This window comes from Streptopelia decaocto (genome assembly GCF_964273445.1).
Source record: "Streptopelia decaocto genome assembly, chromosome: 1".
Classification (NCBI taxonomy): domain Eukaryota; kingdom Metazoa; phylum Chordata; class Aves; order Columbiformes; family Columbidae; genus Streptopelia; species Streptopelia decaocto.
Window position 1 is genome coordinate 205,410,757 of NC_138663.1, and position 24,990 is coordinate 205,435,746.

The 24,990-nt window shown below is 39.4% G+C and overlaps 1 protein-coding gene across 4 annotated transcripts in view; it reads right to left on the reverse strand.

The window, feature by feature from the left end:
- PICALM (phosphatidylinositol binding clathrin assembly protein) overlaps positions 1–20,775 on the reverse strand; it is a 72,737-nt gene extending 51,962 nt beyond the window's left edge. For all 4 annotated transcript variants that reach the window (XM_082067431.1, XM_082067432.1, XM_082067430.1 and 1 more), the window contains exon 1: positions 20,467–20,775. In XM_082067431.1, coding sequence (XP_081923557.1) covers positions 20,467–20,596 — 130 coding nt within the window. In that variant the 5' untranslated portion in view covers positions 20,597–20,775. The remainder of the gene's footprint in view (positions 1–20,466) is intronic.
- Positions 20,776–24,990: the final 4,215 nt, after the last annotated feature.

The window sequence follows — 24,990 nt, forward strand, 5'->3', positions numbered from 1 at the left end:
AACTAGCTGCTGATAAGTATTTTGGATTGTGGTGCTTATTTTTCCATTCACCTTGAAAAGCTGCTTACGAAGGCTAGGATATTTATTCTAATCTTATCCATTTTCAAAAAATTATTTTTCAAAATATCCCAAACTTGAAATCACTTCACAAATACACACCAATTTTATTTTTATTTTATTAAGTTTATGAACTCTAGCAAAACCCCTTGAAAACATTTACAGGACATTCAACATGTATTCTTCCTCAAGATTTAAACACTAGAGGACTTAGCTGTGACATGAAAGCATTTTGGACACTTCTTAAAAACATATAAAATCAGAAATACTAGAATAAAAAATACAAAGGTTGGCTGTAGAATCTATTATTAAAATGTACTTCAACAGATTAACAGTTCTATGACTGTGAACCCTGACACATTCAAATCTGATTCTACACATTCCAACAGACATTTTAAACCCAGAGAAATTAATGTGTGCATACGGTGAATTTCTAAATAATTTCTCACCTCTTCAATACATAATGTCCTTATTTAAATACGGAAAATAACATTAGAAAGCTCCTGGATATAAGTATGTAATTTTCGTTAGAGAACTGAACCATCTGTTTAAAACAATAATCAAATTAGTTTTGTACATGAGTTCAAGCATGTAAAATTGATAATTTTTTAAAACTGATTTCTTCCTCAAAGAAGTACATTGGGGAGCTGCAAATGAAGCCTGTGCTAAAACAAAGCAAGCCCAAATGGCATACTAAAGTGATCAAGCTAGAAGAAGAGAGTGATGTTAAATTTCAGCCTGAGCCAGTTAATGACATTTAATCTGATGGAAGAACATTATATAACGAGCATGTATTTGAAAACTGAGTGAAAAGTAAATGTTTTCACAATCACCAGAAAATATCTGCATTTGCAGTTTAAAACAAAATATGCCATGAATAATATCGTTTCATTTCTCTTCTAAATAAACCCATTTGTAGCAAACCGCTTTAGCAGAAAGAGTTGCCTCCAGCAAACTTCTCAGTGGCTTCACCCCAGTCACCTCAAGAAGGGGACAAAGAAGTCTGGATCACACATTTCTTATAATTAACAATAAAAATGCCCAGCTGAAGAGTCTTCCTCTGCATAAAACATTATTCTAAGAGCTAGATACACTGACTCGGGAAATCAATTATGGAAGAATTAAAGAAAACTGAGAAGACCCACTCTCTTCTGGGTTTTCCATGTTTAAAAAGGAATGTGATTTAATCTTATTTCCATTAGATAAGCAGGATAAAAAAAGGTAGAAGGAAGGTTTAATATAATGCAGACTAACTTGTTCTACAGCCAACATCTTATATTTTCATTTCATCGAGTTGCATCTTGTCTTTTTCCTCCAATTCAAATAAGTCTATCATGTTCCCTCTCCTACCTAAAACTGCAATTTCTAATTGCAATTCTTAGAAACTACTTTCAATCTCTATCAGTAACCCTGTGAACTCGGCATCATTGCCTCAGGTATCTCCGTCTAGATTTACAAAAACTCTTTGACTAACCTTTACTTCTTGTGCTTGAGAACTGGAAAAAAAAAAAAAAAAATTATTAAGATACTTTCTGTTAAAAACAGTAAAAACTGGTGCAGCTGGATAACTGCTTCAAAGATTTATCTGAGTAACACCATGATTGTCTACCAAAACTCATCAGCAAATAAAGCATCGATAAATGAAACAGTACTAGAAGTTAAAAATAAGGCAAGCACAACTCAAAACCCAATAGGTAAGTTGCACTGACAAACAATATTTTTTTTCTTTAATTTTTTCATCTTATTCTCACATACATGTAGGTGCCAAATTACCATTTGGATAATCATTATGAATGATGTACCAAAATCTATTCTTCAAGACATATCAGAACTTTGCTTCCTAAATAATACCTTACATTTAAACTGCTGAGTACCCTCATCACACTTTAAAGGCTAACATGAAAACACTACTGCTAAATTTTGTCTCAATAGCTCCAGCCACATATTGTAAATACAATACCCTAATTTCAACTGCTTTTGTATCATTAATCCAGAAACAGGTACAGGCACAATTACGCAAGCATAAGCATACCATGATGGCACATAAACAAGTCAGAGCAGTTTAGAAATTGAATATACCAACACCGTGATCCTTATCTGCTCATCTAATCAGATACATTTCTCCTTGGAAAAAAATGACCATTTTAAGGTGTTCCATTCATCCTGCAAGCGTCATCATGTTACGCTTTCAGGCAAGAGAAGTTGCTGGTATTCTGTCAAGCTCAATTTAAGAAAGTAACCTGAATTTCCAGATCACCATAGCAGAACAAAGTTATACAGACTGAGGATCACTGAGTTATAAAATAATTCATGTTGGGCAGCACCTCCAGAGGTCATCTACTCCAATGTGACATCTGAAATGGGTCTATTTAGACCAACTTGGTTTGCTAAGCTCCACTCAGCTACTGCAGAGTCTTGACTAAACTTACAGGTTGTTGGAGCCTGGATCTCTCAGAGGAACAAGTTCTCAAAACATTCAGTTGTGGAACCAACATCAGTGACCACTAGTTTTGGTCAGTTCTATGACTCTTCCTCTCTATTAAGCTCACAACTGAACAGACTTGGAGCTAATGGTCTGGCTTATGTGGTTAGTGCTACAAGCCAACTCAATCCTTCATTCCCCCCAACGTTTCTACTCTTCAATACAAACCACAGCTTAATTCACCTAGATCTTGATGCAAGTTTAACGCATCACGTAAACTCATTTTTTAGACCAACACAAATTCATACAAACAGGTCAGGACAGTTACACAAACAGTCCAGGAGGAGCCTCAATGGGGAAGAAAGAGTGAGCCTTAAATTACACTTTCCTTCAGACTCTCTCAACCAACTACCCTTTATATTATTTCAAACCCTAACTTTGGTGTTGGGTGGAATGACAGGGACAACACATGGTGGGGACACAGCACCACATTGTCTTTCCACCGTCATACAAGATAAGAAATGGTTCACAGAAGACCAAAACTGGCAAAAGCCACTACAGAACAGGAGATGATGACACACAGAAGTAAGAAGAATAAGAGGAAAAAGGGAAGTGGACAAGTCCTCCCACTTTCAGCAACAATAAGCTGTTATAAAACTTGACTATTGTACAATAGTCACCTGCTGTTCTCCAAAGATGTTTGCCTTGGCTTTCAGTGGTTACTCCACATCTCCACAATTCCAAGTTACCTTGGACCTATCCTATACCCCAAAAGCCCAACGTTCTGGTGCAGATTAAAAAAAGAACTTCCTCTTGTCAGTGGAGGCAAAATAACCCACCCTGTGCACGTAAAAGGCATCAACACAATAGAAAAACACCAATCTCTTATATTTCTTACTATTTTTCTTTCAGTGTTTCCTAACTTTGCAGTCTTAATTCAGCTGATCTCTAGATTTTCTAAAGTTTCAGTAATTTTTTTTTTTTAAATATAGTGCCCCAAGCTGGGTACTGAAGCTCCCCAGTACCGAATATAATGGAAAATAAGTGTCTCATAATACCTTTTTCTATAGACACACAGAAGGACGCCCATCTTTCCTGCAACCTTCCGTTGGTGGATTACAATGAAAATGAAATCAGCCAAAGCCTCTTGTAGTGCTCCAGCACTTTCAGATAATCCTTTTCTACTCAACTTTGACACCTTCTTTACCCATTCAGGAAGTACTACTCCAAATTATCAGCATAACTTTGTCTTCTAATCTTGGCCTGAAGAGCAGCTGCAAACATTCCCTGCACTATGCTGTTCTGTTAACACATGATGTATTCCAACACACTGGTTATTAATGAAAAGCATCATTAGAACCAGATATGGACATCTTCTCCACTTTAAATATCCTCCAGTTCCATGTGATATAAGCAGCCCGTATTGAAGCAGTACTCCCATGCGCTACTTAGAATCATGCAGAAAGAAAACACATCAAAAAAATGCTTGTTACCTGCACCCATCAAGATCAATTGCTGTAACAGGAGAGAACTATCTTTGTTAAAATCTTAAAATATTAATCACTACAACAGTATCCAAAATATATTAGGTATCTTCCTAAAGATTAATTTTCCAGGTCATCTCCCTTCAATTCCTTTTTGTCTGCTGTTCTTCAATATTCACATTTTCTTAGAGACAACAGTCAAAACGCAATAGATTATTTAAGCTAGAATCATAAATTTCATTTCAGAACATGTTTGCCAGGTCCTGCCAATTTGAGTTCAACTAATGCAAGTAAATAATCCTTAGTGAAGTTTCCTGAAAAAAACAAAAAGTGCATTTCTTTCCCCTTGTAAAGAATAACTGTATTAAATATCTGGCCACAATTATCTTTCTTATGAAGCTTCAAGAAAAAAAGGCTTGTTAATGTTTCAGACATCTCAGTATCATTTACTCCCTTTTTAGACAGGCATGCTTTTAAGTTAATTATTATGAAAGTAAAGGTTATAGTTCTCTGGAGTGAATGTAACATACTGGCAAAAAATTCTTTAGATGAATAACCATCAGTGATTCCACATCTTTCCACAAAAGAAAGGTTTTGACACAATGAACTAAACCTCCACTAGGAATTTTTGCTGGTACTGTATGTGTGTTTATCTTTTGCTTTTGTTTTTTGTTTGTTTGTGGTGTCTTTTTTTTTTTGTGGGTTTTGTTTTGTTTTCACCTCAATCACAGCTTTCTTAGTAGGCCAGTGAGTGAGTTATAAGCTCTTTTCTGTCTAAAAATACCCATTTTAATCACAAATCCAACACGCAGAGACAGTTTTTAAGCACACACACACGCTGATGTTGTTTATTGATGATGAAGTCATGTGCAATGAATACAAGTTAAATAGTGCAAAGAAGAGGAGTCCAGAGCTCTACCGGGCACATAATGTGAATGATTCCAAGCGAATGTTCATACCAGTGGAGGTTTCTGTCAGCTCAGTCTTCACCAAGCAATCCATGACTCCCTAGAACTGTCTTGGCCGAGGACACAAAGGCCTGACTTTGAATCCTCTCATCTCCTACATACAAAAGTAGCAGTTTGAAAGGCATCTCAAAAATTAGAGTCTCCCACATGCAACACTTTAACATGTATTCCAAGTTTAACAGATTTAAACTAGGGGGTGACCCACCAGCATGAATTATTGAAGTCTGCGACCTTCTAACTTCCATGAACTTCATATAAAGAAGAGATGGATGTATAAGATTAGTTGCACAGGTAAAATTTTCTCTCCCTCTAATATATGTAACACTTAAGAGAGCTTTTCAGATATCCAAGTGTTTTTCTCCTGCTGCTAAAGCATTATCCTGGCAAAGTTCCAAATTTTATCAATATTGCATTACTCTTAAGAAAAGACCTTAAGTTCTTCATCTAAACAAGACAACAAATCAACTACTGCCTCATCACCCTAAGGCTGAGAAGTATGCAAGACATGCTAAAACTACTGAACACTTTTGCTCTACATTCAGTTCCATTATTTTATCATGAAATCTAGTCCAAAGTATTAGCTCCCACACATGCACTAGCATATTGTTCCCACCAAAAAGTATCTGTAAACGTAAAGCCTTGATCCTATCTTAACAAACATGCTTAACAATGAGCCTATGAATCATATGCTAAAGGTGATTCTTGATTACGAGATGAAAAATGCCTGTATTGGCCAACTAACATGACAATTCTTGCATAAGCGGTACGCTCAGAGTATTTAACTCATTGGCCTATTTAAACCAGGGAGAAACAAATATTCTTTTGCACTGATCACGTGCTAGTTTCAGTGCATTCAAGAATAAAACTATGAACAGCTATTTGTTCAACATTAAGTCAGTGTTTTCAGAGCACATAGCTGCGAACACTTGATGATGCGGCCACTTCTTTAGTTTCTGACGAGCTAGAAAGGAGGTACATGGGTTCTGTATGAGCAGCACTGGTTGAGAATCCATTAAGACAGGTGGCTGGCCAGGCTTTGATTTTGAATGGCAGCCATCTGGTTCAATATTGAAATAAATATTTAAGTTTCATATATTAGAGTATAATATTAAATCGCTATATTAAATATTATAATAAATATTTAACTCTCCAATATAACATTTATAGTGTGGATAGTCACACACAGTGGATGGATGGAAGCACAATGAATTGCATTAGGTGGAACATTTCTATTTTGATGAAGACTAATTACCTTGAAAATTATTTAGCTTTAACACCACCTTTATCTCCTACTTCAAACACGAAGCTATCTCAAGCAAACAGTCTGCATACACGAGTTTATCCTATGATTTTACATTAAGGCACAAAAAGGCACATAACACGGTTTACAGAGAGCTGAGAGTGATCAGTACGTGATGCCAAAGATATTAATCCTTGGGTCTCTCCATCATCATTGTACACATTTAATATATTATCATGCTGTTCTCTTTCTCTCTGACAAGAATACTGTCCACACCATCTGCCTTTGCAGAATGTAAAATTTTGGTTATAGCATGCACTTTTTGCCCTTTCTTTCTGCTCCAAAAGGTCTCATTCTGTAAATATTTCATAGCTCCATACCCCCACACAGTAAAAATAAGTTGTGACAACGGATGTTTGTTAAAAACACGACTTGTGAAACACATGTACAAGCCAGTGTTGTATGGTAGCATGCTACGAATCCAGTGTTTCGGAACACCTCCTAGGACTCACGTGAAGTACTAACAAATGCCCTTACCTGCAGCTTGCTAGCAGTAGTACAGTAGCATTATTATAGCTCAGCCTGCTGGAACAGACAATTTGTCAACAGCAGACACTGCAGAACAAAAAAAAAATCCTCAATGGGCCCAATTCTACAGTTGTTTAGCAGCAAGATGACTTATTTTTTCAAGAAGGTGGACCTTTAATATAACTTCAGTATCTAACACTCCTCAGTGCTGCAAAGAACTCCTGATCTCAACTTGTGAGAGTAGGTCCCCATAGCTGTTGATGCCACCATCTGATAAAGATAAATGGCGAGTCTTCAAAGCTTCCAGTCCCAGAGCTGGTCCATAGGGGATTCAGATCAAACCTGTTAATAAGTATACCCAGAGTCAGCCAAAGTACCCATGTCACCTTCCAGCATCTGTGACTTCTGTAATCCTGCATCACAGTAAAACAGAGAAAACAAGCCAGACTTCATGCACAGAACATTTCATCAGTGACCACCTCTAGCACAGTTCCTGAATCTAAATATATACGTATCCTTTAAACATACAAAGTATTCACACAGGTGCCATTTAGGTGTTTCCTGGATGTTTAACTCCCACATCACTTCATTCTAAAGCCCTCACTCTACAGCATGGTGAAACTGAAACCACCGTGGAGCATTGACAAGGTCCTGACCTCCCGTCCCCACATCTCACTGAACAGATCACAGAATTATACAACGTCCTGAGTTAGAAGGACATTGAGTCCAACTCCGATTTTCCAGCCAAAAAATTATCTTGATCTTTGTTATTTTAGAAATGATCACGCACATGTAATTCACATTTTCCCTTTGAACAGCAGTGCTGCATCTTCAGTTTAATACACAAAACTAAAGATAAGAAATAACCAAAGCCATCTGATCTGTGGCATTTCTACTTCAATACTTGTCTCATTTCACTAGCTCCAAAGTCTCACTCTAGCAAAGTTGTTTGCAATATCTGTTATTCTCTTCCATTTTAAAAATAAGGCTTTGGAAATTAGATTTCCATCTAAATAGAATCTAATTCAGAGCAAGAATAGCACATTTTTCCTGAAAACCTTTGGGAGCTGTCAGGAAACATGTATTTGAGTTAAAGGAGTTACGCCTCTGTCTGTGCTTACCTCCAGTGCCGCAACTGCAGATGAAGATCTGTCTATCCACCTCCATACAGCAAAGTTTGCTGGTCAGACCATGACCTTCTCTAATATCCAAGGTTTTCCAGTTTCTGGAAAGCACTCATACCAAAACATATCTTCTACTATGAAGCCTCTCAGACTGTGTAATGCCCGTGGCACACTAAGTATACCGGTGTCCTCAGAAAACCAGAAATCATACAGGACGATAAATTCAATGCAACTGTAAAAATCTTTAAATGCATGCTAGGATATATTTCTTGGCAGATACCATCCCCTGTAGCTTCACCTACAGTAAAGGGCTGTCTGGTTAACTACTGGCAAAAATAAATACTCAGACATATCATTTTGTGGAAATCGGCCTTCTTTTGTCATGAGCTCATGCTAGTTTGTTGTACAAAGTAAGCTGCTCTGTCAAGAGATTCTAATGGTGCAACAGCTCCTATTATAAATCCTTGTGCCCCTGCAGCATATTGGCTAAAAAACAACACTCAATATTTAACTGCTTTTTGTATACTTACAGAGTAGCAGAATTGGGATTTTAACCTGACACAGTGAAAATCTGGGAAACTTTTGCACCTAACACCAAACAAGTTTAAGCCATATTCCAAAATGATATGATTATTAAATCATGCTCTTCCAACATCAAAGATGCAAAAATGATTAATGAATTTGGGTTCATTTTAATACAGGAAGTACCAAAAGCCCAGAATATAAACTACTGAATGTGGTGCATTTTCTGGCGTATAAGAAACTGAAGCAAAACCAAACTATTTAGAATTTAATTAGTACTATTTATTGCATGACAGTGCTACATTCTTTTCCTTATAAATAGCACAATGCCCACCTGTTGGAGCAAAACTCCTCAGATCCTAGCCTTTAGCACAGATTCTCACTATGAAGCAGCTTTACACACATCATGCTACAATCCAGACATGCAATGTTTCCTATTTTGTGTGGAAAATCTGTATATCTTTCTTCTCTTTTCATCTCCCAGGGCCTTGTCAGATGATCACTTGCTTTGAGCTGACTAAACAGAGCTTAACCAGTCTTAATGAAAACTAGCTCTGGTTTAAGAGCTTATAAACCACGACATAAGTAGCAGCCTAAAAGTGCACAATGGGGAAAAGTGGGGAAAGCAAGGCAAAGTCAAGAAAAACCACGCTGCTAATAAGCAACAACACAAAACTAAACACACACTTAATGAAGGAGTTTTGCAGATAAATCTCTTCTTTTATTTCTCTGTAGTTTCCATAAAAGAAGCTGGTAAACCCTAAACTAGTAACCCTCAAGATTTTACCAAAAAAAGAAGAGTTCTTTCTCCACTGAGGATGCAGGGGCAACAAAAACACTTGTTCAAAGCTTGCTGCAAAGCTTTTCTTAGCAAATCTCAGTTAACGGATCAAAGAGGAAAGTAATTTAAGTTATTTGCCTATTATACCATGCAATGAGTTTTGTTAAAGAAAAAACAAATCCTGACAAATTATCTGTATGTGAAAAGCAGCAAGTCCTCAAACTTCAAATATAATTTGATGAAAATCAAGCACCAGCCTTCTACAAAGTGACTGGAAGAAAGTTACACAAGACAGCACAGGTTTACACAGTGGGGTACTTAGTCTGGTGTCTCAGAGATCAAACAGGGTAAGTCTTGTACTCCTGGATATTATACAAAGCAGTCTGAATACATAGTTTTGCACAATGTGTCCAAGATTTATCTTTATACCAAAACACTGAAAGTAAAATAATCACCTTCGTAACAAAGCATGAGGACTGAGATGACAGCACCAAGTGCAAAATGAATTCTAGACATGAAATCTTGAAATTGTGTTGCTTTCCTTCTATTCCTTGCTCTTTCCTCTAAATCTCAACAGTGATTTCATTGTGTGAAATGCCATCAACATACCAGCCATCTCTAGATTACTTTTGTCTACTGCTAAATGAGACTGAACATTTTTCCCAGCAGGAACAGGAGAAAGAAGCATAACAAAAACCATGAAGCTATTCCTTCCATGCTAACATATTTGATGACATGCAAAATTCTAGTAATTTTGGTTAAAAAAGTGTCACTACTAAATTATCTAATATTTTTAAACAACTAAAATTCAAGATACCTGTGTCTAGAGTACTTCTTGCAGCCATTGTAATGCAAGCTCCCCCAATTCCATACCATATATTTCACATTTTGCACTTAAACTAGGTGAACTCATTGAAGGAGATGTAGCACTGACAGCCACTTTCATACCTTTTCTTTTGGCCAATACAGGATCAGATTTTGAGATGAAGTGTTAGAATCAGAGCTCAAAGGAACAAAAAGAAAAGTCACCTCTCTCCCCCATCAAAACACAAGTATCTTCAAAAAAATGTTTCAACTGACCCTCATGTACTATACATGTGCAGCTCTCCTGTGAAGGGAGGCAGTCAAGTAAAGGAACAGCTAAAATCCACCATGCTATTAATAGAAATGTTGGAAATGCCTGCCTCATTTAGCTTGTACTTCTTCAATTTAGACTAACATCTCCCATGAGATATTCAAAGCTCCCTGAGCAAACAAAGCTCATCCTGGCTCATCCCAAGTATAACTTCAATGCACATTTGAACAGCACCCTGTGACATGGGCACAAGTGCTAAAGGATCAAAAACATCCTTTACAGCATATGTCAAAGCTGCTCAGAGTAAAAGTTTTAAAATATACTGTGATACAGGTTATGGTGGAGCAGGAATGGTCTTCACTGAATACGGGGAGTGAAAATAAAGTCGTATGTTCCAGCACCTATACACAAAGCTTTACTGACTCTTGGTAGAACATAGAATCATTTTGGTCAGAAGAGACCCTCAGGATCATCGAGTCCAACCATAACCTAACTCTGGCACTAAAACACGTCCCTAAAAACCTCGTCTAAACACCTTTTAAACCCCTCCAGGGATAGTGACTCTTCCACAGCCCTGGGCAGCCTGTTCCAGTGTCTGAGAAGCCTTTCCATGAAGAATTTTTTCCTAATATCCAAGATAAAGCAAAGAACATTACAAAGCAGAACCGAACCTCTCCCAACAATGCTATTTTGAGTTTCATAAATCCAGATCAGTTCTTCCCCTTATCCCCCAATTTTAGAGATTGTTTGTGAGCATTTTGTTAGTGACCATCTGCTTATCAAGTTTCACAAAATTTTAGAGCAAATATGGAGCTTCAAACCCTTAAGTTTGAAACTGGACCAGTACGAGAGGTTGTACACAGAAAGAACTCCTCCGTAACCCACAGCTTTCAGACGGGAATTTCTCTATTTACCGTGCACAAGGTCATGTCCCAATCACAAACAGCCTCTAAGATAAACTAAAGCCAAGAGCAGAAGTAAATAACATCTGCCTTTTAGTCCTCAGTAAAAGGAAAGATGACTTCAGCCAGATTCTAGCTTTAATTTTTTTTTTTTCTTAAAGGAAAGCTCTAACAATGCAAAATATAGTTATTCCATTCACTTCAAAGTAAGATTTGTTCACTAGTTAAAACCTCAGAGAGCTAAAGAGAATATGGAGCTATAGTAAAACTAGGTGTTCTAACATCTTGTGTCAGCCCTGCTACATACCAAGAGGCTGAGCACATTCCTGTCTACAAAGGCTCCTCGTTAACAGTTTAAAACAGGGACAAAAGTATTTCCTCTAATGCACTTTACTTTACTTACAGATTATTAAATCTGAAGAAATTATCTTCATAGAGTAGCTGTGTGTAAACAAAATAAAGAAAAAATTCCACAAAACAGAAAATCAACCTCTGAAAACATAACAGCTTCAAATTCATAACAATGCAACTCCAAACATCAGAGGTTGAACTGTGCTGTTCCCTGGTATTTGAGAAACAACACGAAAGAGTCTCTGGTTTTCCAGCCACTTACAGGCCAAATTCAGCACTGAAACAAACTTCACATATTCCATATTTTTAATGCAAAGTAGTTTGCCCGGAAATTTACCTGATTTATGTTTTAGAATTACATTTGATAGGCATAATGATGCTAGTCTTGTGGCAAAGTGTTCTAACTGAACCAATCTAGAAGACAGTTTGAGCCAGCTCTCTGTTAAATCCAAACCGGCATTTCCCCCCTCCAAAGCACAACATAGTGTGCTAGTCCCTGTGTTTCAAAGAGTTCACAGCTAGGAGTTGTGCATCTTGAGCTTCTCCATCAGACAGCTAATCAAATGTAGCAATTTCTTCTGCATTTCATATCTTTATTATAAATCACTACAGCCCAGGAATGCAAAAGTGCTCATGTCTGGTTTTGACTTTTCTTTCATTCCTACAATTAAAATCCATTTCATTTATATTTTTGATACTCTTAATTTTATTCTGCAGTGCTATACTGTGACACTCATGACTGAAATGCAAGTGCTCTGAGGAGAAATAACTCTTACTGAGTTTAAGACAGGTTATTAATATATTACAAAAAAAATATGAAAAGGGTAGTAAGTCCAAATTCAGTAATTTGAATAAAAACCAGCTAATTACAGCATGTCTGTATCAGTGAAAGCAAAATGACATTGACTGTCACCATGAGAATTAATTCAAGATTAAAAGCTACCTAAGGATTACAGTGTATTTCTAAATAGTAAACAAAGTTGGTTTGTCAAGAAGAAAAAAGAACACAAGGATATTGTTCAGAAAGGTGTTTTTTCTTGCTTAACTGCAGCTTTGATTTAATAGCTGTAGCTCATGGTGAATAAAAAGTAATTGCAAATAACACACCTGAATTCCCTCCCTAAAACTTACAGACTGATATAATCACTTATGTAAATACGAAACTTAAGAATATGGACCTGTAGTAAGACTGATTTCTGGTAGATAGAAAAAGGGAGAGACAATTAAATCAAGTTACACCACCGTTCTCAGTATGGTGCCTTAACCATCACAACAGTTAACATTTCACATTAAAAAATTATGTCAGAACACGAATACACAGTGTTGTGGATCAGAAAAAACCCCAAGAAGTTTGAAATAGATTGCAAGGATGGCTGCAACTATTATGGCAACAGGGGGGAGGGGGAGAGGGAGGAGATAAATGAAATTCAAATGCGACCCAATTTTCAATTAAATATCGACCCATTCATCAGCAAGAGTGGAGATATCAGCCAAATAAACCAAGTGCAACTGCAAGCAAATGTAGGTAAAATGCTGTGACTTCTGAAGATATGGGGAGAAGGGGAGAAAAGAGGGACACGACACTACACAACAAAATTAACCCACAACAAAAAGCAGCATCTGAAAAGCAAGAGCTGTACAGGAGCGTTGCCATATCACATTACAGCTCATTATCCACCCCAGAAGAATCCAAACATTGCCAACAGCAAAGCAAGTTACAAGCAGCCCTTAAGAATGCCAAAGAACATGAAGACACCTACTTCTACCTTTTATTAGCCAAGACACTCAACCTTTTGATTTGGCAGATAAAGCAACAAATCACAGACAGAACTGCTCCAAGCGGATTTACTGCCAGATTAAAGGCATTGAAAAAAATCTAGCAAATGCATTTAAAATAAGTTTACTTCTGGTTTTAACTTGAGTTTAGTTTAAAACTTGGTGTATTATCCATTCTGGGTCTTTAAATCCAGTTTACTATTGTAACTCTAGGAACTTATGCTATGCAGTAGAATACCAGTGGGATGGTTTTGTTAGGGCTTTCTGGGGGTGTGGGGGAGAGAAGGTGTGTTTTGTGGAGGAATGCTATGAATTTCATCGTCACCTTCTTCAACAGGATTTATAAAAAGTTTTTTCAAGCTATTAATGTGGAAAAAACTTTAACTATTTGACTATGAAACTGTTATTAAGGATCCCTAATTTAAATTGTATTAAATTAACTATTAAAAATTGGCAAATGTTACAAACAATAGAGACACTTAATTGATGTCATAGCACAGGGTTGGCAACGGCAATAGCTGAGCTACATGCTACTGCAAGTACCATATTTAGAGTAAATACGTGAAATACCAGAACATAGTTTCAACCCGTGCAAACTTACCGCTTCCTACATAAGCTAAAGAATCGCTGCTGCTAGAAAGGCAGCATGGCTGGCGCATATGGATGTTGTGGCTTAAGGAGTGCTTGCTTGGGAGGAAGCCATAAAGAATATTAAGTGAAGATTTCAAAAGTGTCTTTTCAAGGGAACACATGGAAACAAGGAAAAGGAGATGTTGACGCAGTAAGCTGGTCCTCAGTCAATGAACATGGGCCTGAAGGAAATTATACAGAAGAGCTCAGAATGAGTATAAAATCCACTTTTTCTATTTTTTATTTTAAAGACTACGTATATGTCATGGCATGAATTAAAATAAAACCACGGGATTTCCCTTTTATGCCACCTGCATTCACTCCAGTAAATTTTCTTATGTTTCATGCTAGGAATTGAGACTCCCATGTTAAATTTTGTCTACATCTTGCTATTTTACACCTTCGGTTTTGAGGTAAAACTTATAAAAGCCTAATTTCCTTATGTTTGCTATTGCAAATGATCCAGATAAACATTACTTTAATAAAGCTCCTTTAGTCACAATCGGAAAATCCAGCATATTTGTTAAGTCTCTATGAAACGCTTAACTTCATTAGGTTATTTTGCCACAGTTAGGTACAGCTTAGCTCCCTAATTTCTCAAATCTCAACAGCCGATTTGTCACATATTACTCATAACTTGGATCTGCTATTAGTAGATTTGAGAGCAAAACAAGTTAGCACTGAACTAACATAATTTTGAGGTTTAGAAACTACCAGCTAATTGATTAAGCTCTGATGTATATCTAGGGATGAAACGAAGTGCATTAGCATTTCTGTTTTATTAATGATGTATCCTTTTAAATTCATAGAAAAGTTCATACCCTGCTTGTTCACAATCACATTTGACAAAGGAGAAGACTGCTAAAAGAGCGAGAAAAATATCAAACCAAGTGATTTTATATCAGTTTCTTTCCTTTCCACTTGTTTGCAGATTTTTGGTCAGTTATTTCTTGCTTACTTCTAATCTGGTGCAGATGTAATCAGTAATAAAATCTCTCTCCTCTACCTAAGACTTTGCAAGATAGCATTCAGCTCCAAATTACAACTACTTTAGCATTAAGGCTTCAACTGGTAGTAAACCTAAATGGTTAAACTCACACATTGATGAAAAAAAGAACCAAACACAAACCCCACAAACACAAACCCCACAAACACAACAGTTCTTGGACACAAGGCAAAGTTTTCATTGCTGCAGCAGAACAGATTGCAAAAATAAACAGAAGAACACATACATGAGATTATTGCTTTAAACTTGTATTATGAATTATTTGGAAATGTTTAATAACTGTTCCACTACAGGACTTTGAAGATTTTTATGAACTAATCATTTACAATACTTACCGGATTTCTTCTAACATGCTTGAAGAACAGCTTCTGCGCGTTTTCCAGAAAAAGAGAGTGCGCATATACCGGACCAGTATTAGACCAGTGGGCTCTTTTTGAAGAGGAAACGGACGTTTGATAATTAATGAGTGCAAAGATTTTAAAGATATTGAGAAACTTAAATTTAAGAAGGCTGTTAAAAAAAAAATGAAGCTTCAAATACAAAATGCTTCTCTGCTTCAGAAAATATGTCGCATTTTCCAGAGAGCAAGATATCAGTAACATCTGACAAGTGAACTTCCCAGCATTCTACCAGCATCACTTGCTACTGCAGTGTACTGACCATGTACTTTAAATAAAGCAACATACTCATTGCAAAATAAGAGAAGCTTTGAATTCCATGTTCAATAAGTCATCTCTTTCGTATTATTACACAAGCAAGTGTTACTTTGTGAGCCAAGTCACTAGGAACAACTTAAAACTTTCACATCTACAGATCAAAAACTGATCTTAAGATTAGGAACCAAAGCCTGAAATAGATCATTAGGTCACAGGCTGAACAGCAAAAGAATGCCTCTTCCAAGCATCACTTTTAGAAGATATAAGAGATGACTGCACCATTAAAAAAATAATAAAAAAAAAAATCTTAAAAATCACAATTAGAGCCACAGCCCAAAGTTCCATGACACCTGAAAAGCCACAGCTGATGGTAAACAGTGTCAGTGTGAAGATTCACATTAAGCTGATTGCAGGTGTCCTACAGCTTCTCCTCCTTAGTTCCTCCCTCTTACTTCATTCAAAGTAGAATATTGCTTCAGGCTAAGTAAAATAAAACAACAGCTGCAGAACTAAATGGCTATTCTCTCTGCAAATGAGCAGCTGTGGTAGAAAATTGGCCCTCTGGCAGTCTACAGGAGTATGATAGTTCTTGTACTCTACTAAAAGGCACCAACAAATATTCCAAAGGAATTCTAGTAAAAGATTAGGAAAAGTTGGCTAAGGAAGAAATGATAAAGGAATCATGGAAGAACTCAGAGAGAAAAAACAAATACTTCAAAAGAAAGTTGTAATAATACAATTATCTGTATTTGAAATAATTACAGTTACATAGAACAGTTCTAAGCAAGAAAAAAAAAAAATGGATTGCATCCAGAATTTTAACTCTACTATAAAATAGGAAGTAAAGCCATAACAAACTCCAGGTAATCCTGCCAAAACCAGGAAGAAAATCTGAATTTGGTGAAGTACTACAATACCATAAGAGGAACGTGGATAATCTGTTTCTACCAGAGAACACAGTAGTATCCACAGCCACTGGGAGTTAACTTGCCACATCACTGAAATAAGCCAGTTATGCTTCAGCATGTGAAGGCAGACAAGCACTTAAAACACTGTTTTCTCCCTGCTTTACTACATCTGTCTTGTGAGATACAGGGAAAAGCAATGATCCTTGTCCCTCGGTTCTACAAGATACCCTCTGCGAACCACCTCATTTGGAAACGGAAGGTGTCCCCAGCACAGACACAAAGTAAATCTTTAGCTGGACTTTTATTTGTACTAGTAGTAGCCTCCAGACAAAACCAAATGAGCTGACACTAGAGACCTGGGAAATAAGCTCCAAACCAAGCTCAATTAAGTTTACTTTCACTTCAATAGCCTCTCTCACAAACATCTACACAACACAGAGCAGGGTGCTGGTATAGCATCTTCTTTAAAAATACAGATTTTTCTTCACAATAAGAAGTCAAGGAAGCTACACTCTGGCATAACTATAGAGAGGTTTCCTGCTGAGAGTGGATAATTACAGCATTGCAACTTCCTTCCAAGCCATCCATCCACATTCTCCTCTAAAGAGAACTGCCCCATTAGCTAACAGAGAGGGTTACTATGCCATGCTCATTCAAGAACCCAACCCTAAATGTGTTTCACATCAAAGCTGGTTTAGCTACAACTCCACAACACATCCACAAAGTTTTATGTGGTCGAGATATCGCTCCTACCACAGTTTCACTGAACTGACCTAGTGAAACTTTCTACTTAGCATTAACTATGTATCTTTTGGTTCTCCTAATATGAATTATCTACCACATCTTCCCTCCATCAGAATCATGTAAAAAAAGAGTGAAACCTGGCAATAAGATTTCCAGCACCACTTACATTCAAACAACCTAAAGAACTTGATCTTAGCATCACGACACAGCACTGAACACAGCAACCAGAAGCTGAGGGAAAAAGAAAGTGCTGCATAACTCACAGTGTACTAGTTAAAGCCACAAACCAATTTTGAGCTACCACTGCTCAGGTGCGAAAACTAGGACAAAGTCCCAGTGAAAGTAGTTTTTTTGTAAGAGAAATTTCATGAACTGTGCTTGGAGGGTTTCAAGACTATTAAACCTCTCTGATTACTGTAGAACAAGTAATCCATCATTACAAAAGTAGCACCTAGATTACAAAACAGAGAATACTTACCCCAGCTATAAAACTGTACCTCCAAAACAGGAGAAAAAGCATATTCTGAGTTCAAGTATATTACCATAAGATGACTGTTGCTACCCACCATCGGCCAAATCCACTTGTAAATTAGAATTCTAATTCTTTCTCCTTCAAACCAAGCAAGTAACTAAGCTTTGTAATGGGAGCAAAAGAAAGTTATTTGGGGTAGATCATATTTTTATCATTATGGGCTAAGAATGTCTTTTTACATTCTTGGATTATTAAGATAGCAGTCACTGAGGGAAATACAGAAGCGATATGCAAACTCAGGACAGGGAACACTTCAGTTTTGGAACTCCATAGACAGTCAAGAGCATGACAAATAAGGACAGGAATAAAGTGCACAGGTACCTATGTTGGACTCATTTGTATGAGTTTATGTGAGGCAGAGCTACTTAAATGTGTTCAAGCTTAATAAAGACAGGATGTCGGAAAAAGGACAGCCAGAGATTGAGATCTGTACAAGCAATAAAAACATCCCATTAACAAGAATATACGTCATGGTCACAGAAAAAAGCTACAAAACTAAATCTTCATTCCAGGACAGTATTAGAAAACTCAGCTTATCAACTCATCCAGGACACAACCTTTATTAAAGTAAGTTTTAGCTGTCATTATCACAATAAACACTAATTAGAAAAATATTTAAGAAGCATGCTACCTATGAAGACTGGTATATTAATTGTCATTCACAGTAAGATGCCAGTTGATAGGAGTTACCTAGTAGTTAAAATGTTTGTTGTAAAAGGAAGATATGTGCAAATAATGCAGAAGTGGGGCTTGAGTCACAGCTTGTGCAAAAAGCACTCATTTTTAAACACACAACCATAAATAGTATGAACAAAGAAAATTTTCAAAATACAAAACCGTGTGTCATTTCCTGATGTCAGGAACAGAGACTCCCAAAAAACTTATTAAAGGCAGTATACAAAACTTATCTAGCAATGCTCTCATTTAATCACTTAAAAAGTGACTAGGAGTAAAACTAATAAACAAACAACTTTTCTTTGCTATGATAAAAGAATTCTCTAAGAGGCAGGAGGAACTGGGACCTTTGACAGTCTAGAGTAGACAAGGGAAATACAGAAACTGGCTTCTCATCCTGCAAATACCAGGTAGCTTTATAATAAAGTTCAAGCACACTTCTACAGCAACATCTCAGTTCAGATGTCCCCTAGCAATGGCATTCAGAATACCACCCTTGTACACACATCCTTGTGTACACATCAGTCTGAAGAGCGGTTGTCTGGTCAGTTTGATGTTTTTCATATTGCTTTTATCAGGAAATAATTCAGTGCTAAATGACATATTACCGAAACTGTACTTTTAGTGCTATTGCAGGCTAAACCTGACAAAGTTTTTCCTTCTGTTCTGTGAAATCCAGTGACACCACAACTTCATATCTAAGCTACATGACAAGGTGCTTTCCCTATGTGAGACTAAGTTACTTAAAGCCCAAAGATTTCCTCAGCCTCCTGACACGCTGGGCTGACCAAAAATAACAAAGCCACTCAGTTGCTATTCAGTGTTCAGAGGCAAGAGATGAAATGGAAGAGGGAATACCAGAAAGAAACTGAGGCAGCTGTTGTGGGGCTACCCTAAAAAAAATGGATCACATCCGTCCTAGGTACTCACAGAACAAGCATTTCTTAAAGCTTTAAGTCAGACATATTTTGGTGGAAAAAAGGAATAGCTACAGTACAATTAATCCTAGTACTATCATCTGGTCTTCTCATTTAGATACAGAGCAACTCAGAAGGCACAAATTCAAGACACATGAAGGCCCAACCTTCTCCTCACAGATGTGGGTGGGAGGAAAGGAGAAAGCACGCATACAGAAGGCATGGCCACAGATCCCTCTCCAGTGTCTTCTGTTCCATATCGAGGGAAGTGAAGGGGAAGCAGAGGGGAGAGACAGGTCATCAAAAGGCCCAGAATAAATAGATGCAATATAATCAGGTATTCAAGCCAAGAACATCTTCAGTCCGGTGACCTTACAGCTTAGTGGAAGACATACTAATATGAACTTTGGTGCTCATCATTCTCTTCAGAGCCACATGGATGGAACAGAGTTGATAGAACACCTTTTAAGCCTTCCCACCTTGGATCTATGCTGAAAAATTGACAGTTGCTGTATGGTATGTTAAGTTCAAGTACTGAAGGTCTAAAAAAGTCCTCTTAGGCCCATCTTCCCAAGTGAAGGAGACAGACTAGAAAGGATAAGACTAAGAACAACACCCTCACTAAGAGAGATTAGCCCCTCAATCACTTATTTCATATTCTTCTACATGGAAGAGTAACAAGAATGACAGAAAAGCTTCTTTTTTTTGGTAAACTATGTGGGAAAGAATTAAACCATCAGCTTGAAATTCCTGCGCCTCCTGTACAGAATGGGGGAGCACGGCCGTAGCAAAACACAAATGCAATCAATTCGTAAGGAAATTACAGCCCATTCCTCTGCTTGGCCTCTGTGGTTCCCGGTCTCCAAGGAAAGGGGCTTCAGCAGCTCCCATTCCCCAGGGCCCTGTGCATCAGGAAGGGCTAATGAGGCCCCTTCTGAAGAGCAGATCGCAGAATGTTAGGGATTGGAAGGGACCTCAAAAGATCCACCCAACAGCCTCCCCCAAGCTCCCATCGCCACGTCCCCGATCCTACCAACCCCCAGCGCTCCCCGCCTGACCCGGCTCCGCGTCCCCGGCCGGCCGAGGCGGCAGCCCCGCAGCGGGAACTCGGCTCACCGGGGCCCGGGCAGAGCCGGGGGGAAGCGCGGGGAGAGCCCTCGGTACTCACAGTCCAAGTGCTTCTTCTTGGGCCCCATGACCTCGTGGGTCGTGGCCTTGCAGACGGTTTTGGAGACCGCCGAGCCGGTCATGCTGTGCTGCGCCGCCGTGATGCGGTCGGTGAGGCTTTGGCCGGACATGGCGGGGGCTGCTGGCGGCGCTGGGACGGTGAGCGGCTCCGCTCCCTCCTCAGGGGCCGGGACGGGAGGACTAAGCCGGGGGATGGTGCCGCACAGACTCCTCACCCCGCCGTGCCGCAGGCGGCCCCCGCTCCGCCCTCAGGGACGGACCTGTCACCCGAGCAGGGACCCCTCCTCCTCCTCCCACCCCCCTCCCCCAGCCGCCGTCCCCTCCCCCTGCGAGCCTTCCGCTGGGCCGGGGACAGGGGGACACACACTGGGCGCCGCAGGAAAATGGCGCCGGCGGAGCTCCTCCTCGGACCTTGCCGGGCCGCCGCGTCACGTGACGCCCGCGGCGCCACGCCCACGTGACACGCACCGCCCCTCAGTGCAACAAAGGGGGCGGTGGGCGGGGGTCACGTGGGGCGGGTGTGGCGGTTGCGCGGCGACCGTTGGGGCGGGGGGGTGGTGACGGGTCCGTCTCCTCAGCGCCTCAGGGCGGGGGGGACAGGGGCAGCCCCCCAAAGCTGGGCCGTGCCTGAGGGGTGCGTCCCCTCCCCTCGGCCAGGAGCGTTGGTGGCCCCCGGTTTGGTGCGGCAGGGCGGGTTTAAAGTTCTGTGTGAAAATCTCGTGGGGGTGTCCCCGCCCTTTTAGGTATTTCTGAGCTTGGAAAGTTTTTTGTGGAAATTCCTTCAAGTGTCACCTCACTAAAAGTGTAAAGGGAAAAATCTGTTCACGGGCGATGAGGAGTTTGGAGCTGTGTGGCTGCCGCGATCGTGCTTCTCCTCGGAGTTATTTTTGTTAGAAATCTTGCCAAAAATGTCTCGAACGTACATCGCGGCGAGCATAAAATATCGGTGGTTTTCAGGTCTTTCATGATCAGCCTCCCCCCTGTTTTGCTACCCAGCTAACTCTGCTTCTCAGGGCTCTTGGACTTAGTGGCTTTGCCCTTGGCTTGTTGGGATTTTGTAGAAAGTTACTTCGTATTTCTGTTTGTAGAAGTTCCCTTCTGCAAACCTGATACCTATATGACCCAGACGCAGTGGAACAATGAGAAACAGCCATTAGAGTGGCCATTTCTCACTGTGCGTTGCCAAAGTGCAGCCGCAGCCTCCCAGCTCTGAAACTTTCATTACTTGTTCCAACGGGGCTCTTCTCCTCCTTCCCAAACACACAGCAGCGAATAATACAGTGAAACCGCAGGATTCTGGCAGACAAATGTTCTTCCTCTCCCAGAAGTGCCTCCTGACGAGTTGTCTTGGAACTGTCCCTCACCCATGAAGCCACTGAAATATTTATTAGGCAACTTAAACAGAAGCAGTATACAAATGATACTCAGCTCTGTCTGCTTGACAGGACGTATAAGTAGGATTATCTGTTTATAATGCGTAAGGAAAATCGGTGTCAGAAGAAGGACATCTGGTGAAAGCTGAACCCAAATAATGCAATTGCTGCATGTGTGGACGGAGCGCTCGCACATGTAGAACTTGCTTCCTTCACAATGCCAGGCTCTTTGAAGATGCTGTCGTGTTTGTATTTCTTGGCTCTTTCAGAACTGCTTCTGGAGTCCTAGGTATCCATGCTGGAGAAATAAATCAGTGATGTGTACAGCGGCAGATTCTGAGATAAGACAGCTTTAGCATAAAGCTTTGCACATGAAAACACTGAGACTGCTATAGGCTATTGATACAGCAATGCATATCACTGCGCATACATCATCTTTTTGTATTGTTTCCAAATTATACTGTAAAACAGAGATATAAATAATTTTGACACTGCTGGTTATTTTTTGTGCTAATTTCAGCTAGGACCAGGATTTCAACACCCCATTTCACGTTGCTATTTGGAGAACTTCCATGGAACTGGCCTAAGTAATTTAGGCTCCATTAGTTCCTCTCTGATTATGCCCGTTGATTTCTCCAGGAACGGTGAAGCTATCCAAACAGAGGAAGCTTGTGACTCTAGGAGTTTCCGAGGCCACATTTGGACAAAATATCTTATTCCTTAGGGGACAAAAAGTGACCTCGGTCTTAGAGGTCCAAAACCAAAAATAAATTTAGCCTTTTTACAGCTCTTCACACGCACAGAAACTTCACAGCTTTACCCTACTCAGTTAAAAATTTTGCTTGTTATTTTTGTTCAGAAGCAGAAATGGGAAAGAGGAGTGATGCGAAAACATATTTTTGTAATTGTTTGTTGGTTTTTAATTGCTTGGGAGCCAGTTGATACCATTACAGTGAGGAGCTTGAAGCACTGTGACAGATAATATCTAAGCACCTCCCAAAGATTTGGAAATTGAAATCAAAATGTTATCTCATTTCCTTTCTAACCTGAAGAAAACAAGTTTGATTAGTTTATTCCTCATTTGTTTTTTGTTTGTGTGCCTGGGCGTGCTTGAGAATGAAAGGAGAAAGGAGTATGTATCTGAAGAGAAACTAATGCAAAGATAGGAGTCCTATATTTAGTGAAATGGCAAACCTAAACAACATTCTTTTCTCTTGTGAAAAGTCCTTCCAGAGTCAGGATCCAGCTCCTGTGAAAATGTTCTGTCTTGCATTCGCAAGCTCCCCAAATTGTCAGTCTTTCCCTGGCATCCAGCTACCCTGGAAGGACAGATGAGCTGACAGCACTGTGTATTGTATGGTGGTGAAAACCTCGCCTCAGCATGACCTCTGTAATTTATTATGTATATCACTTTATTGCAACAGTGTCATTTCCCACTGGGTGCTTTGGTGTTTGGGGTGCTGCTGGCATCCCTGCCTTCTTCCACTCTTCATGCTATTGCAAACAGTTAAGGAAGCTGGGAGTTGGGGACCACTACTACTCGGACGTATCTTCAAATTTAAAACAGGTGTTTTGGCTGGATTTCAGGTCTATTAGAAATCAGCCTTTCTGGAGCACAAAACCAGCAAGGCACAAAGCTGAACTCAGGCTAATAAACTGTAGCAGGCTCATTACCAAGGATTTGAGGGCATATCTGGAAACTGCAACAAAAAACCCAGCACCCATGAGCTGGGAAGTGAAAGGAGCTGATGAAGAAAAGTTGCAGACAGGCAAAAAAATTGAATTAGGGCTGGGTCAATGGAACAGAGATGGAATTGCTGAAGGGAATGGTAAGAAGGACAACAATGGGCAAGGAAGCAAAGGGAAGAAAACACAGAGGTGGTGAAGCCACCTGAGTACGGTTGGGAAACACTCTTTCAGTGTTGTATAAATGATTTAGAAACATGCTACAAAACAGATGTTTTCCATGACCCGTTTAAAGGATCACCATAGTTTCATTTGCTGTTAAGGCTTGTAGCATTTTCCCCAACCTTAACTTTTCTTAAAGGTGAATTTGATATCAGCCCCAGGAATTTAGCATCTGTTTGAGTTAGAGACATAAGATACAGAAAATAATACACTGCAGGAAACAGAAAACACCAGTCTTTTGGCTTCCCAATGCCAAACATGTGCCCATGTCCATGAAATCTTAGGACTACGTGGTTCATTTCTCCTGCACCTCTGGCAATGTAGAACTCCAAGTGCACAGCTACAATCACTCACTGACTGTATACAGCAATCTAAGGTTGTTGATGCACTTCTGAGTAGCCTAATTTTGCCCAGCCTAGTAGAACTCTGCCCATTTGACTACAGTCAAATAATTTCAAAACCACTTTCAAAGAGCTTGGCAAAGATTTACTCAATGTTGCTTGTCTATGAAAGGCATTTAGAGTCACATTCCAGCTTTACAATAATAAGAATTCAATGTAATTTATGTCACCAGAGCAACTTCATGAAATAATTTTATGGACAATAATTCATTTGTTCTTGTAGTACCTCTAAGAAGATAAACAGAAAGAAACTGGGACAGAAAGTGACACTTGTTAGTGGCACAGTGAGATGAAGTGGCCCAGGCACACGGTTCTCGTTGCCCACTTGTTCTGCCAACATAGCCAGACAGCCAGCAGAGGTGCAAAGGGCCAGAGTACGTGTAGGGGGAGGAGGAGGCACGACCATCTGGAATACGGCAAAATAGCCACAGCACACAATGGAGCTGTGCTATTTTGTTAATTGATGTCCCATTCTACTACCCCAGATGTGCTTGTTCACACCTCCAGCATTCCCCTTGCCCACACGTAATATGGTGGTCCACCAGCTTTTGTTTTTGCTTGTCTTGTATCCAGTTCATATTAAACTGTGTTTCTGAGCCCTCAAACTTTTAGTGCTTGGCTTCTTCATTTCCTAATGATCATTATTCCCTGTTGACTTCATTCCTGCTTCAAATACATCACCTTCTTCTGTCTAGATACCCACCTTGAGCCTACCCAGAAGGTTCCTGCTGAAATCACCTATCGCTCCACAGCCCTCTTACAGCACCTGATTTTCTTCTAGCTTGGGGGTGTCAGACTCATTTTCACTGGGGGCCATATCAG